This window comes from Melospiza melodia, chromosome 1, assembly GCF_035770615.1.
Source record: "Melospiza melodia melodia isolate bMelMel2 chromosome 1, bMelMel2.pri, whole genome shotgun sequence".
Taxonomy (NCBI): domain Eukaryota; kingdom Metazoa; phylum Chordata; class Aves; order Passeriformes; family Passerellidae; genus Melospiza; species Melospiza melodia.
This window is the reverse complement of record NC_086194.1, coordinates 87159654-87175637: the sequence shown is the minus strand read 5'-3', so window position 1 is coordinate 87175637 and position 15984 is coordinate 87159654. Positions and strand designations below refer to the sequence as shown.

At 38.4% G+C, this 15984-nt stretch overlaps 1 protein-coding gene across 1 annotated transcript in view; it reads right to left on the bottom strand.

The window, feature by feature from the left end:
• The window catches only part of LOC134420649 (uncharacterized), a 178323-nt gene that overhangs the window by 6537 nt on the left and 155802 nt on the right, over positions 1 to 15984 (bottom strand). The window contains exon 20 of the mRNA XM_063160871.1: positions 5216 to 5425. Coding sequence (XP_063016941.1) covers positions 5216 to 5425 — 210 coding nt within the window. The remainder of the gene's footprint in view (positions 1 to 5215; positions 5426 to 15984) is intronic.

Genomic DNA, 15984 nt, shown 5'->3' with positions numbered 1-15984 from the left:
AGAGATATATACTGGTAACAATAACTTAAAACAGTCTGGTTTACTTCTTATTTGAGGTGAAACTTGCTATATTGCCACAACCCTGGACAAAAGGGCTGTAAGTTTGCAGGGTGTACTGATCCAATTGCCTTTGTCCATCCCTTAGCTGAGCTGGTAAAATGTATGATTCCCAACTGAACCTCAATGCATGTTGAGAGAGATCATGCTCCCATTGAATGCAGTTGCAAAATATATTACGTTTTTAACGGGACAAGATTAAATCTCAGAATTAGGCAGGCAGCATGTGGTAAAGCCTATTCACCCCACAAGTATGTACACACCTACATGCATTAATCACTCTTCTGTGGGACAAACCTCTCCTGTTAATCCCTGCTTTTATAGGGATTTCCAGGAAATCAACTCATGGTTGGCTTAAATTGGCCATGTTTGTGGATGACCTGGCATGAAGCTGCTGAAGCCATCCAAAGTGGGTCAGTTTACACCAAGTAATTACCTTTGCCCAGCCTCTCTCCCAGCCAGAACATCCTCACACAAAAGCCAGAGCTGTGCTGTTCCCTCCCAGCGTCTGGTGAGATGAGGATGAAGTCATGAGGATGGGCACCAACCTCAGGTACTGATCTAGAGCAATCCCCCCTCTTTCTCTCCTCCCCAGACCTTTAGTGACCACTGAAGTGAGACTCTTCATGAAAATACCACATGGGGCTTTTGCAGTAAATAGGCGAATTTGTTGCTTTAATGAAATTAAGGCCAGAAAAAGCTGCACTCACATCCATGTATAAACTGTGCTGGAGTCAACTGCATGGCTTATGCACACAGGAAAAAAAAATAGGGCCCAATATTCATAGCAACACTGTGTATAAAAAAAAGAATTTGTGGAATTAAGAATAAAACATGAGGCAATTTGTTGATTTGCCCAGGGAATATAAGAGAGCAACAAATGTGTAGATTATTCTAAGGTTGTTTTTTAGTGTCATTATCAGATCCAAGAACTGTATATAAAAGCATGCAGTCCTTCACATGCTAAAAGTATAGTTTGCTCAAACAATTGTAAAATATTCAGTATTCTTAAGATTAAATATCTGAATATTGCTTCTGAAGGAACAGCTGTCAGCTTAAATCTAAAGTCTAGTTTGTTTACTGGCTGTATTTTATATCTGTTAGAAAATGACACCAAATGGCAATAAAATTGTTGTAAGTATTCTACTGGGGACTATAAATGCCCTTTGGTTACAGTGTACATATCTTTATACATAATTCCAGTATATTTTCCCTAGAATTATGTTAAATATGTAAAAAGCCTTTTCTCATAAAGGTAAAAATGCTAGATGTTTCCAAGCTGTAATTTAGCATTAGTGTCAAGATTGCTTCAGAAAATAAGCTACGGTTACAGTTTCATTCTTTTTAAGTGTCACTCAGCATACCATATCTGATCTTGTATTCAAAATAAACTTATATGATTTTATTCACTTTTCCAGAAGTGCAGGAGGGTTTAGACATAATTTATAGCATATGGATTGATGTAAATAGCTTAAACTAAGTAATTGGCTAGTCACCTACGCTGTCTTATCCTATTACTGCTAGGTACTTTTCAAGTAATTAGGGAAAACAGATCTCTTTTATCCAGTAAGTTTAAATTGGATGAATCCTTGACATTTGTGAAGGCTTATTTGATAGATAAAATCATGCTATACAAAAACTTCCCCTACAATGCTGAGGTTTACTAGGCCTATAATAAGAAACTGATTTTTTGTTGAGTTAAAGTGACTTATCTTTGCCCTTTTAATAAGAAATCAACTCCAGTCAGCAAAAGTCGAGATAAAAATCACCAAGTTGGCATTATCACCACAAAGAGAGCAAACACGTACCACTACCATTAACTTTTCTGTGCATCAATTTCAAATATGTTTAAAATGTTAAAATTCAATAATTTCCTTTATACTACAATAACATCAGATTAATGAATACCAAAAAGCATGAAAAGTGATTTATTTTGGGAAGGTCATTCCTTGGTTAGCCAACAGTTAAATTGAATTACTATAAAGGGGAAATATATTATAGGTAAAAAGGAAAATGGTTTTTACTGCATGTGAATTCTGTGAGTTTTACAATGCTTATGATAAAAAGACTGCACCTACAAGTTTAACCTCTATAATTTTTATGTTGCACATTCAAAAAAAAATCTTTTTATTTAACATTTCTAGGGCAATTTATACATGTCACCTTGTACTTAATGCTCCTTTTAAAACAGTTAGTTTTACCTCATCCCTATGAAACCTATAAAACTACTTTTCATACCAGACATGAAATTTCTAGCTATACCAGGAAATCTGGACCTTTAATGGCAATACCACACAAAAAGAAATAAGTATTTTAAAGAAGCTATTACTTTGAGGACATTTATTCCTAGCTAGTGTCCTTCTGTACACAGTACTTGCAAACTGGCTTTGCTTGCTGGGGAAAAAAAATAAAGAAAAAGAAAGAAAGGTAATTATTATTAAAGTGAGTTTTGGCTCCCTGGATAAAATTGGGTTCACATTGAAGTAATTTGCTGGATTAGGGCTATGAGAAAATCTTGAATCTTGCTTTTACTGAAGTATAAAAGAGTAGGATGAGGCTGTAAATATGAAGTGAGTTCCTTACGAGCATACAAGGACTTCACAGCAAGATTATGCAAAATTCCTCTTATGCCTGTCAAAGAATATCTGCAGATACAGAAACATATCTGAAGTTAAAGTCAGCAAGAGTTGAACACATGAATCTGAGATAGAATTTGGCCTGGTGATTTCAGTGCTCTTCTCATGTTCCTGGGTTTGGCAAGAGAATCATTGCTGCATTGCTTCATTGTTTGGCAAGAGAATCATTGCTATATGAAATTATATTATGCAGGTAGATTTCTGGTAAAGGGAAATCTTATTTACACCAATGGGTGATCCAATGGAAGTTGATTAAATTTAGAATAACAGGAGACTTCTGACCAAACAGACTATAAGGATCCAGAAAAATCTTTCCATTGAGTCATTGGGAACAAAATTTTAGTTTACCTGACCCTAAGACAGACCAGATTTACCTAACTAAATCACCTGAGTCTTTAGAACTAGCTCTAGATAGCCAAACTGAAAGTGCTTATACACAACAAATTGTCAACAGAGGGAGCAAACTGAAAAGATTATTCCTAGAAGCCCAGCTGCCTTTCATCTCCTACACTTTTACAAACTCTACATAACATTGCAATGCACCCTTCAGCTCCAAAACAATTTTCTAGCCCCACTCAAGTACCCCTGCTTGTCTAGCTGCAGTAAAGGGAAAAAAAAAAAAAAATAACAAAGTTCCTGAGGGGTGACAACAGCAGCAAGTAGTAAAGCTCAGGTGTATTTTTCCCCATGGCAGCAAACTTCTCATTTGTCCGTGTATAGTTTTAAAATTCATTAAATATTCCTAATTTGGAATAGGAATAGGAAGCCCTCACCTATAAAACACACAAATGTATAATTACATCTGTTATCAGCTAAATGTAAGATCTGTATATGGGCTTTACTGCAATTATTAGCTAAGCACATTTCTTACATGTAATTGCATTTAGATCTACAAGTAAAAATGCTGTAAAGCATGCATTGATCTCCTAAATTAGATGTGCAGCTTTCAAGACAATGAGGAAGACTCAGTCATGAATTTTAGGGATAGGCTATGTTATGATCTGGTGTGGGAAACTAAGGAGAAGTGGCTTCAGCTATCCACATTATACATTGCTTACTTTGTGGATGTTGGAAGCTTCTCAAAAGCTCACCTGGGAAGACAAAGCCACTTCATATGAGAACACATTTCTTCTGTCTCAGAAGTACAAAACAGATTCAGATTAATGAACTGAAACAGGGTACTGGATTAGGATTGCCTCAGGTGTTCAAAGACCCTCCTTCCAACGCCTGGTGGAAGCTGAATTAAATTTCACCACTGAAAAGCTGAGGAAAACGTAACTGGGAAAAACCATTCTGCAAAAAGGTACATTTGTAACGGCAGAAAGTAGGAGTTGGGCTGCCTGGTTGACCTCCAACGTGGAAAAGGTATTTTAGCAAAAGTCTAGGCAATTATTCACATGAGGAGTTTCTTCAACAGATTTGGGCATGGATTTGCCAGTTTCTTTGTTCCAGTAATTGGGTTCTACTTCATGTAGGCCACATGCCTTCTCTTGTTTTCTTTGGCCAGCTTGAAGACTCTGGTGTCTTCACTCTGGTGAATCACAAGTTCCCCAGGCAGAAAATTATGTTTGAAATCCTTGAGGACAGTTTCCTTTAAATTAAATTTTCTTTAAAAAGCCAAGTAGGGCAAAGACATTAAGAGCAAAATCTTTAATGAAGAAAACAGCCTTGAACCATTAACCAAAGGAGCAGAAGCAACTGCCTCATGCTGGAAAGACGTATTCAAACCTTCACCTTAGAAGTGTGCAGATGAAAACACTGTGTTTCATCATCATTTGTGCCAAGTTCTCTGTGATGATGCTCCCACTTCTTATCTGGGTAGGCAAGGTAATATTCTTTGACTCTACTTTCTCTTAAATGCCAATATTTTTTTAAGAGTCTCTCAACACAAGACCAAAGGCAAAAAGGAAATGTTCTTCTTCAAAGCACGTAGAACAGAAATGGCAAAGCAATGAACAAAATGCAGCCCATGAAACAAGTAATGGGTGATACATCTCTTTAATAACATCCTGTATTGTATTTTAGTGCACAAGCTGCTGAAGTGCTGACAACATCCAAGATTCCAGTAGGTAATCTGCCTTAGCTCTGTGAATCTGAGTACAAACTAAGTGAATAGCCAAACTCGTAGTACTAGCTGCCCATTAAATGTGCACAATTCTTACCTTGTATATTTTTATATATATATATATATATATATATTATAATTCCTGTACAGAATGACCTTATGTGGTTCTAAGTGATATATATTTATAAATAATCTCTATGTGTGTAGTTTCAATGTACATCTTACATAATTGCCTTTCAATGGCTCTATAAACAATCCGAAATTGCTACTTTGCACTGCAAAAGCATTAACCCATTGATTATACACTTCTCTTCAGGAGTGAGGTCTTCCTATAGCTTTCTGTGTGTATTTCAGGCAGGGTCAGGCACGGCCTCTTTTCCTCTTTTGGCTGTGCCTAGCTCTGCAATGCACCCCTTTGCCTCCAAAATCTGGCAGCGAGGAGCCTGCTCGGACCTACCTCGATGATAGCCCCATCAGGCAGCCTGAGGAAGCGCCTGTGGAGCTCCTGGAAGCCGCTGAGGTGAACCGTGTAGACACAGATGTGAACAGTGGTGCTGCCTTCCCGGCTGGCTGCGGCGCGGGGGATTTCATGCTGGCGCTGGGGGTCACAGCTGGAGCCACCAGGCTGGCTGGCGTGGTCCTTCCAGATGTAATCAGACACTGCCACCTAGTGAAAGAGAGCCCCCCGCCCCCCGGACACGGCACACACACAGAGCCCCCCGCCCCCCACCGAAGGAACATATTTAATTAACTTCTGGCAAGAGCTTAACCGATTTAAAATGATTTTACAATAAATCTGCAAAGCCTGTACCATATGCAGCGCTTGCACACAGTTCTCTACTACATATTTTTTTATGACATAGATCTAAATAGAGGAGATAGACAAATCCCCAGTGTATATTCTATAAAGTTAATTCTGCACAGATGAAGCTGTAATTGACTCCCGTATTAACCAAAAGTAGGGAGATCAAGCAGGGTAGGTTAAACAATAAAATGGGAATGCTGATTTAAAAAAAGAGAAAAGCTTCCCAAGAATGTTGCGAGCGAGTATTTGTATTTCTCTCTCTTTGAAAAGCCTTTGCTCCTGTACCCACAAGCACTTTTTAGTCTCTGATCTCTGTATTATATTAAAATAACCTTGTGCTACTAACTGAATTGTAGATGAGAGAGAGTAAATTAGGTGTATTTTAGGGCATTGTGTAAAGCTAGTTTATTAACAGTTACCTAGCTTCCTAGTTTGCTCTAAACATGTTTGCTTTGGTAGGTTTTGGATCTCCCTACATCAGTCAGAATTTCCATTTAGCCTTTTTCCTGTTAATTCTTTACACAGGCTGAGCAGAATTCAAGACCTCAGACAGATCATGGCACAAGGCTTAAGCACCCTTTATCCTTAACTAGAAATGATGATGAGAAGCATTATTTTTATAGTTCCCCTGAAGTGCAAACATTAGCTTTTTAACCCTCACTTTTGCAAGACCTTTTCGTCGTTCATTTTCTCCCATGAGATGCTACTCCTGTTTGTGGAAGGAAGGGATTGGTGATATTGCTACATCCTTACAATACATCAGCATGCTCTTCCCTAACACTTCTATTTAATGTGGACAAAATACCACTTTTGCTGGCCTAGCACATGCTTTTTCTTTCAAGAATGTGTACTGCACTGGCAGAAATGATTGGAACTTACTCACAAAGCTAGCTAAAGAAAAGCTCTCATTTAAGATCAGTACATCAAAACCTTCTTCTGCATAGTCTTGCTTTTAGTTTTTGCTGAAATGAAGAGGTCAGATTCTTACAAGAGACCGCAAAAACCAGATACAAATTTTTGCCCTCACTTGGGAAAAGTTAGATTTAGCTCAGTTTGCTTGTGTTCCAGTTCACATTTCCTCAGCTGTTCTTACGCATTGCGAGGAATCCCATAACCAGCACAGTGTGCCAATGCCACAATCCTGACGTGCATGCTGCTATTATGGGACACTGCCTTAGGAGAGGATTTGTTTTAGGTGAATTAAGAAAGCAAGAACACGTATAGGAAATTATCTCCAACTCTTTTCCAGGAATGACAGAACAATAGGATGCTTCGTTTTAGCACCAGCTTCCATTTACATCAGCCCTAATAAATTTTTTTACATTAAAAAAAAAGGAAAGGTCATCTGAAATTTAAGGTTAAATAAGGACAGTCTGAATTTTCCACACCAAAGGGTTCAAAGGCTTTCATTCAGGACAAGATATTAGGAACATACAGCAGCCATTAGGACAGGACAAGACCTGTATTTTCTTCTGTCTAGCACACAAGACACATCCCTGCATTACACAGTGCTCCATAAGAATTAACGTGGCCAGTGGTTTCAAGAAAGCAAGAAGGCAACTTCCATTGGTACAGTGTGAGCACAGAGGAGCAGCTGCAAAAGCTGCCACACCACAGCCCCTGCAGTGGTTACCCTCGTCTCTCATCCCAATGTCTCACTACCAGAACTTCTAACCTGTCCAATTCAAGAGCATCAAGGCTTTCCTGGCTTCGTGTCTCCTCCCTGATCTATGGTAAGATAAATGGTTGAGAGACCCAGCTCAGAACCTCAGTATAGAGGAAACACAGCAAACAGGATGATTTCTGTCACAATCCTCCTTTTATGCTAGAGGCATTTTTCCCTGCATTGCTAGCTTCATTTCTTCAAAATTTTCTTCCCTCCAGAATCAGTTCCATGCTTTTCCCTGCTTCTTGTCTGACCTTCATTTTATCTCACTTTCACTGAATCTGCTTGTCCTTCTCTTGTGCTTGTCCCTATCAACTAACAGAGGGCTTATTTACTGTGTGTTTTGCAAGCCACGGATATGAACACCACATGCTTCTTTTCAGGTCTGTTTGGCCTGTTTGATCTGTGAGCTCTGGGAGCAGAAATATGCATTCTGTACTTGTCCAGCACAGGGAAGAGCATGGACCTTTCACTACTTTCACACAAATAAATTATCACCTATTTTTTTAATCAATGCCAGATCTGAGTGTAATTTACAACACTCAGATGGTAATGTGGGGAAGTCCAAGCCATGCTACTCAAACTTTGTGTCTGAACAAACCTTCACCTTGCCAGGGCTAAGATCTTCTTTGGAAGTTCTTGACTCTAGGTGCCATTCCCCGGACACCATATCTATATGGGATCAGATGTGGCATCAGAAGTCCTTGTCTTCCTCCCCAAGAGCAGACAAGGATAGTGGGAGTAAACAAACCCATCTGATCTGTTGTCACATTTCAAGATCTGGTGAACTCCCTCTGAGGACATTGATATGACTAGCCAAAAGAACATGAGAACATGATAGTATTGTTCTGCATGTCCTCCTCCCATCCCTACTGTCATTGTCCCCCCCTCAAAAAAAAAACAAACCAAAAGCACAGACTGCTCATCTGACAACTGAAAGAGAAAAGGCACCGCCAAAACTGATGGTGCTCTGGTGAGTTGCATAGCCTTGGTCTGGGGTGGGCACTAGAAAGGAAGGAAGGAGGACCCTTCACTGGAGCACTGTTCATTAACTCTTCCTCAAATCACCTGGTAGTATGAGTTTTCCTGAAGGCAGGCTCTTCAATATGTAGGAAGGAAAGAGGAATATAACATTTGAATACCACTTCCAAGAAGGGGGAACAGCTCTGTTTGTGGCTGTGGATTTAAAGACCCCTTTCAATTCCCTCCTTGCTAGCACCATCTGAAAGTATTTGGCAGACAGATGTCCACTGCCTTGAAACTCTCAAAACACATTTCTGTGAAGTGATAGGTCACTAGAGAGCTGCTGTGGCCTACATAACCAGAAGTAAGCTCCAAAAGTAAACTGTACTGTCATCTGAAATTTCTATCATTAAGTTAATCAAAAATGTCCATTCATTTCTACAGGAATACAATATGAGTTAATAAATCCATAGAGACAGGCTATTCAAGAGACTGTGCATATAGGACATGTCAGAAAAACTGAAGTTAGCAATGATCTAGATTCACAAGGGCTGACAAGAAACCACAAAATGCCAGAGCAATGTACAGTAATCCTTAAATGAAATTCATCTTTCAGCAGAAAAACACATTAAGGATGGTAATTCAATGATAAAAGAGGCAGGCCAGAACAGGTTCAAATGCTGAATATTTCACAACATAACTTAATTAAAGCGGGACTGTGAGGCTGTTAATCGCTTTATAATAGTTCAGCTTGAAATGAGGTTTGATGTGAATGCCCTTATAGTTTATTTGTTTATATTATTATAATCATAAAATGTTATGTTGACCTAATGCAAATGTACAGTTTTCACGGGCCTTTATTATGTTGGCAGTTTTTTCTCCTTTTGGTCTCCCTATTTTTGTGCAAGTATGAGAAGGGAAGAACTGGGAGGAAGGGTCATGAATTTAGGTCAGATCAGATGATTCAGTAATTCTCATGTGGGTTTAAGTCTTATTAATAATTTTAATACATTCTTCCTTGACAACAATTATTTCAATCACTGCTCCTTTAGCATACACCGTGACGTAAAAATGCAGGCTTTTAAGAGAGTGGAACACATTTCTCCTACAAAAAAGGTAAATTATGTCAAGCCTTTGGAAATTATAGTGTATAACCTAGAAAAAAGACAAAAATACATTTGTAAGCACAAATACAAATGTATTTTGTTGTATAAATGTATTGTGCCACACCAAGTGTAGAGAAATAAGTTTTTGAAGTACAACACATTTTAAACACAAATATATTTTGATAAATGCATGTTTATAAATATATTACACAACTGAGGCACACCCAACTATAATTACCAATATTTCTGAGGTCAGGGTACAGAAAATGCCACTCTAGTGTGTAAAGGTACTATGATGTTTTCTATTGTTTGACAGTTTTTGTGAAAAAAGAAAGAATATTTCCTCAGATTTTCTGAGGTGCAGTGAGAATGAGAGGAAGATTGACTTCTAGTGTCTTTAAAAAAAAGACATCAGCATGAAAAAGCTCTTTTGAAAAGTTGAGGAATATACATGCAAGTCCAAACACTTGATTATAATTAGTACTGATTCTTAACTCTTTGCGGCAGCATTATTATTAGCAACATCATGTGAATCAATTCCAGGTTCATGCATTGCAAAATGTATAAAAAAAACTGTTTGAAAGCAGCATTCAAGCATTCAAAGAAAATGTATAAAATGAGTAAAATGGACCAAATCAACTAATTGAGAATGGGTGGAACTGAACGCTGGTTATGACAAATAATTAGCAAAAGTTACAAGCTGTTAACTTAGTCAAAAGGGCAAAAGAGTGTTGAAATGATAGGGGGTAAAAAAAAAGACATCAAAAGTAGAGGGTGCTGTATTTACTTCAAGTAACTTTCATAAACATGGTAAATGCATTTTCTGTGGTAAGAGTCGTAAATATGGGAATTACTGTCCTGGAGGCAATCTTTGTTAAACCAGTGTAGCTTTACAATTTAAAAAACAAAAGCTGTCTAGTGCTAACCTCTGAGGGAAGCACAGCACCCCTTAAGCATTGCAAACGCCATTTCTGACAAACTGTTGCTAAAAACCTTGCCAGCAACTCTGGTAAAAGAAGAATTTACATGAAAATATCTAAAAACATCCCTCCTGTCTGTGTCAAAGCACCTTGGTGGTGTCCAGGTCCCAGTGAGGTTGTCACTGGACCTTGGTCAGAATCAGATGTGACAGTGGGGAAAGTTTCCAAGCCACTGTAGGAAGGATGGGACATTTTACAAGTCATGAAAGTCAACTCAGTTTGAATAAATCGTGAAATTGGAGAAATGGCAAGCAAAGGCACGAACAAGAAAAGCTATTAGGATTGCCAAAAATCATGCCACCACGAGAAAGCCACACCGACACCCCTCATGTTTAACCCTTACGTGCACAAGGCACTCACACACATTTATGCACGTGCAGCATGCTTAGGTGGGGTGGCAGCACATGCTCTCGTTCCCGGGTCAATAATGAGCCATGTGAGTGTCTCAGGTGAGCAAAGGCCTTTGTGGGCTCCTGGTAACTCTGCAGAGAGATACCTTGCTTCTAGATCATCCTATTTATCAACATAATGGACCAGCATAAGGGACCAGTAGTATCCAGGAATTGTTTGTTTCAGTCAAATTATGAATGCCTGAAGCATTGTTGTTACAGTCTTCCCTGATTTATTTAACAAACAGACATGGACAGACTAAATGGTGAAAAAAAAGGCATATACAGAGAATAACCTCTTTGTAAATGACTAAGGAGAAATCCCAGAATAGATTTATGGAAAGCTGCTTAGCACCGTAGCACTAGGAAACAGCAGCGGGTCTTTTTGTTTGTGATTTGCAATAGCATCCTATTCATGGATATGTCCAGTGAGCAGCAATGCAGATCTTTTCTTGGGAATGATTTTCATCTCCTGCTTTTAGAAATTACGAAGTGCAGCCACATATTCTTTAGCTACACTGCACACGTTGCTTGTGTAGTCTGCTGCTCACCATCCCATTTTTTCAGATCTCAATCTTTTGTGGTTTTAAGTGTCCACACTTCAGTCACCCATTAAAAAAATACAAATGTAGAAATACTCTCTTCCAAACAATAATAAATTTGGGGGGGAGGGGGTAAAGTCATCTCAAGAATTAATTCAAGGAAAACTGATATTCAATGAAGCAAAAACCTTAGTGAGTAAAAATTAAAGGCCACAGCTTTCTTGCATTTCCTTGTGCATAGCAGTGTCTTTGTCCATTGATTTGCCCTAAGGAAAGGAGATAAAGTACATTCCCTTCCTACTCCAGAGAATCCTGCTATATTCCAAGCCCAGAGTGGGTTTGGTTCAGATGGGCAAGGGAAATCTCTCTCCATGCCTCATTTCCCAAATTTTACAAGGGATGCTGGAATCAGTTACTTAAGAAAGCATCTTCAGTAACTTCAGACAGACAGGATTTTATATACAAAAGTGTTTAGGAAAAGTTATTTTCCTTATGGAAGTCAGGATTTTAATGCACAAAAGGGCATATCTGTGTAAATAAGAGTGTCTGCTATTCATTATCTGCTCATCAGCATTTGTTATTCATTACTCATGTGTTTACAAATGTAATGCAGTCAGAAAGCAGAAATAATACTATATGACTTTGGTGACCAAAAATACACCAGAAACAACAAATAGTAAATAGATCCATGGAACAGTTCATCTTATGGGATAAAGTTTGCCCACAGAAAACATTCTGTGAAAAATTTGTGAAAATAACCCTGACAGATCTGTAAGTAACAATGCAGTTCAAAACTAATGTGTAAACAGAAAACAAAGGAGCTAAGTTTGTCAATTAATTTGTTGGCAATGAGCATTTTATTTTTACTGTTTGGAACTGATTAAATGCAGAAAAAAAGATAGTTAAAAGAAACAAGTCCATGTTCACAGATTTCATTCAATTTGTCCTTGTGAATTCAAGATGTGTGTCTGGGAATGAGACAGGCTTTTATTCACCTGTGACTGACATCAGATGGACAGATCTTTTCCTGGCAGCTAAATATTTTTAAACCTGTATCATTACATGGACAGTAAATCAGCTGAGAACTTAAAATCAAAATACATTGGACTAGTGGCTTCTATTTGCATCCCCTTCAGCTTCAGAAAATTTCCTCCTAGGCAGGCAGTGGCATAATGTATGCTTGTGCTAGTGGGGTTGAAAAATGGTGCTCTTGTGGAAGGTGCCTTTTGAATTTTAATTTATATTTTGCTTTTATTAATTCAAACAATAGTGAAATTGCTGTAAAGTTTTACTAAGTACCAAAATGTTCCTAGTTTGCCTGTTTAGATCCAGATTTCTTTTGAAGCAGATGGAAGAAGGCTAGGAAAATGAAAGTGAAACAAAAATTTAAACACTTTTAGTAAAACATATGTGAACATCTGTGAAGGGTGGTTGTCTTGTTATAGAAATACTGTAATTTTGCTCTGATCTTTCAGTAACCCTAATAAGTACACTGACTGCTCCAGCACAGATGTTAATTATTAGCAAACATTTACCACAGAAGTATCTAGAATCTCTCACTCACACTGCAGCCCCATTGCTTCAGCACTGTAGGGACAGGTAGAAATGGGCTGCTGGCAGAACAAGGAGTTAGCAGCCTGTGTTGAGATCAGAGGACATTTATTGGCTACTTGCTTTAACTGGCCATAAATTATCTCTCTCTGATTTTCCAGATAATCACCAGCAATCAGATTCTTTCTTGCAGACATCATTGCAGAAATAGGCAGTGGAGGAAGAACTGAAAAAAAAAGGTTTCACAAACACCTCCCTGGCAAGGTGTTTGTGAAAGACTAGTGGAGGGGCCTGACATATTTTTGTAAGCTGTGGCGCTAAAGTAAATGCTGGTTTCAGTATGGAAAAGAAGGGAAGGAAGAAAATTAGGAAGGCAGAGGTTTGGGTATTCCTTTGTGATTAAGATTGACACTCACCATTCTCATGGCATCCCCTCTGCCTTCTTCACTCCAAGGATGTTTTTTGTGCCTCCATAGAGCCAGCATCCCAATTGCAAGCTCATCAGAAACTAAACCCAAAGTGCCTCAACTGGTAAGGTATTTCCTTGTCAGTTTACTCTTTCTTTTTCCTGCACCAGGGTTTTGTTTTTGACTCTTGCAAACAGTTTAACCATGCCTGATGCTTCTCTAGAAATCTAGGAATAGAAATCCTAGTGCAAGTAGCAAGTAGAGATAAAGAGTTAAAGGCTCAGAAAATTTTGCATGAGCCTTCAACAGGGTATGCAAACCAGTTGGGTCTGCCACACTTGCAAAAGTAACTTGCAAGATCAGGCTGTCTCCCAAAGCTCTCTGAGTGTACCAAGAGCCTCTCAGCAATGTCTTCTTCCCTGCTTCAGTTAAGAAACCAGATAACAAGAATTCTTCTCACAATATTTTCCGCTTCTGGCACACTATTACAAAAACAGCCCCTTTGTGGTATTGCAGCAGTTTTGTCTTCAGTTCAAGCAGAAACCATAAAATGTACAAAAAAAATTATAAACAAAGCAGAAATGACTGCTAGCAACCCTAAGAAATGGTTTATGGTACAGCTTAAAGTTTTGTGCAAAGGTGTGGCATGATTTTATGAATGTAAGAAAGATACTGTTCGCATTTGATTTTACCTTAACTAGTTTACTTTTTCTGAATTAAAAGTTACTGTCTGAGCTATCCAGAAACAATTGCATTGTATTACTGAATTTGATGTGCTTGGTTTGTAGAAAAATGGTTTAGTCTACTGTGACCAATTGTCTATTATAAAACAGCTTATTATTAATGGAGTATACTCTTATATCCTTGGTTTTTTCCTTCTCAGAAGATAGCAGAGTTCAGCATCCGATAAACATGTAAATTGCATTTTTCTTTTCACACAGGACAGATTTCAACTTCTGAACCAGCAGTCAACAAAGATTCCCCCAGCTGCTAGGGAAAAAAAAAAAGTAAGTATTTGTGAAGAAAGGCATAATAAGATCAGAGGGAAGCCTGTCATAAAAATGCACATTGCATAATACATGATGGATCAGTTCTATTATTTAACTTTTGCATAGATATAACAATACAGAGATATGCTAACCATCATAGTCAGCATTAATTTACAGTGGGAAAAATAATTAGAATCTCACTTTTTCTGAAGAATGGAGTGAAAATGTAAACAATGCTTCCCTCCAGGCAAGTGCTTTATCAAGTTGACAGGTGCATTTGAATTTCCATGGGTGGGGGACATAATAGGTTATTTATGTGTCATTTTAATAGAAAGGCCCAACCATCAAGATGGACAGGAGACTTTATCAGTACTGCTGTTTGCAACTAATCCACCAATTTAATACCCCATGAAAATACCTGCAACAAAACCTGGACATTTTTCTTTTCCACTCCATTATAGGCAAATCAATATGGGTGCTATTCATCTCAAATCTTTGGCTCAGCAGGTGCCCACTACACAGAGCTCCTCACAACACTGGTGTACTGGCACAGCCACATAAACATAGACACTTCGACTTCTGGTGCCATCAGTGACTCCACAATAGGATCACAACAGTGCACTTGGATCACTAGTTTGCCCCTACACAGAAGTAAGCAACAAAAAAAAAAAATCTTTTTTCTAGGGCTCTTTTTGTTCTTGTTTTGGTTTGGTTTTGAGAAGAAAAAATCCAGCACAATTTTTTTTAAAGTTTCTGATTACAATAATTTTATCTGAAATAGTCACTCACTAATTTTCATAAGCAGTATATTCCTGGCTGGAGAATAGCCACAAGCCAGGAAAGCATTATACATCTCCTAGCTGTAACGTGTTTCTTTACACAAATTTGCCATGAAAAAGAAAGATGCCAAAGTGTGTACTCCAGTCACACCTTCTTGGGCATTAGCTCTGATAAATGCTGCCTTTTTTTGTTCTGTGTAGAGAGGGCTGTGACATTGAGTGACACATAGGCCCAGTGTGACCCAGGGTAAATTTGGTATCCATGCTGCAATTTCTTCTTCCCCTTCCCTCCTTGATACTGTCATCTGTATGAGCATAGGTTCCCTTTTACTTATCTACACAGCTATTGCTGCCACATTTTTAACATACAGCATATTCTGATAGCTTCCCAGTCCTTCACTGGTATCTGTGTGTGTGTGTGTGTGTGCACAGTCAGAATCAGCCTGATCTACACCAGAAAAAAAGTCTTTTCTATTAAGGAATTCTTAAAAAAACCCAACCATTTTTGAGAGCTGAAGGTTTCCATTATTGCAAGTCCATCATCCTCTGTGTGCAAAAGTCCAGCTTGCAGATTCATGACCCACCAAGGTCTACGTGGACTGGAAGACAGTCCCCAAGGAGCTTGAAATGATTTGAAATAGATCTAAGGAGGATGGGGGTAATGAGATCATCCACCATTCCCATGTCCACTCAGAAGTGTGCTCTAGCTCTGTAGAGATAATTCTTTTCTGACTCAGGCAGGTACAGCTCCAGAGATGTTTCAAGTATGTAACTGGAAGTTTCGTTACACCCCCTGGGTAATTCCTCAGACTAGCTACTCCTGAAACTTTTTGCAAAAGCAAGCAATTCATAAGGACATAAACTTGATTAAAACCAGACCTGGGACATTTCCTATGCTCAGTCTTTCAGTCTGCAAAGCTCATGAATCCCTGTGGTTAATTAGGAAATATTACTCACAGTAAAATCCAGTTATAATAAAATGTATTTTGCCCGAACATAGCATCTTAATAAGTTTCAGAAATAGTCATTCCCCCATTTTTCTCCTACAG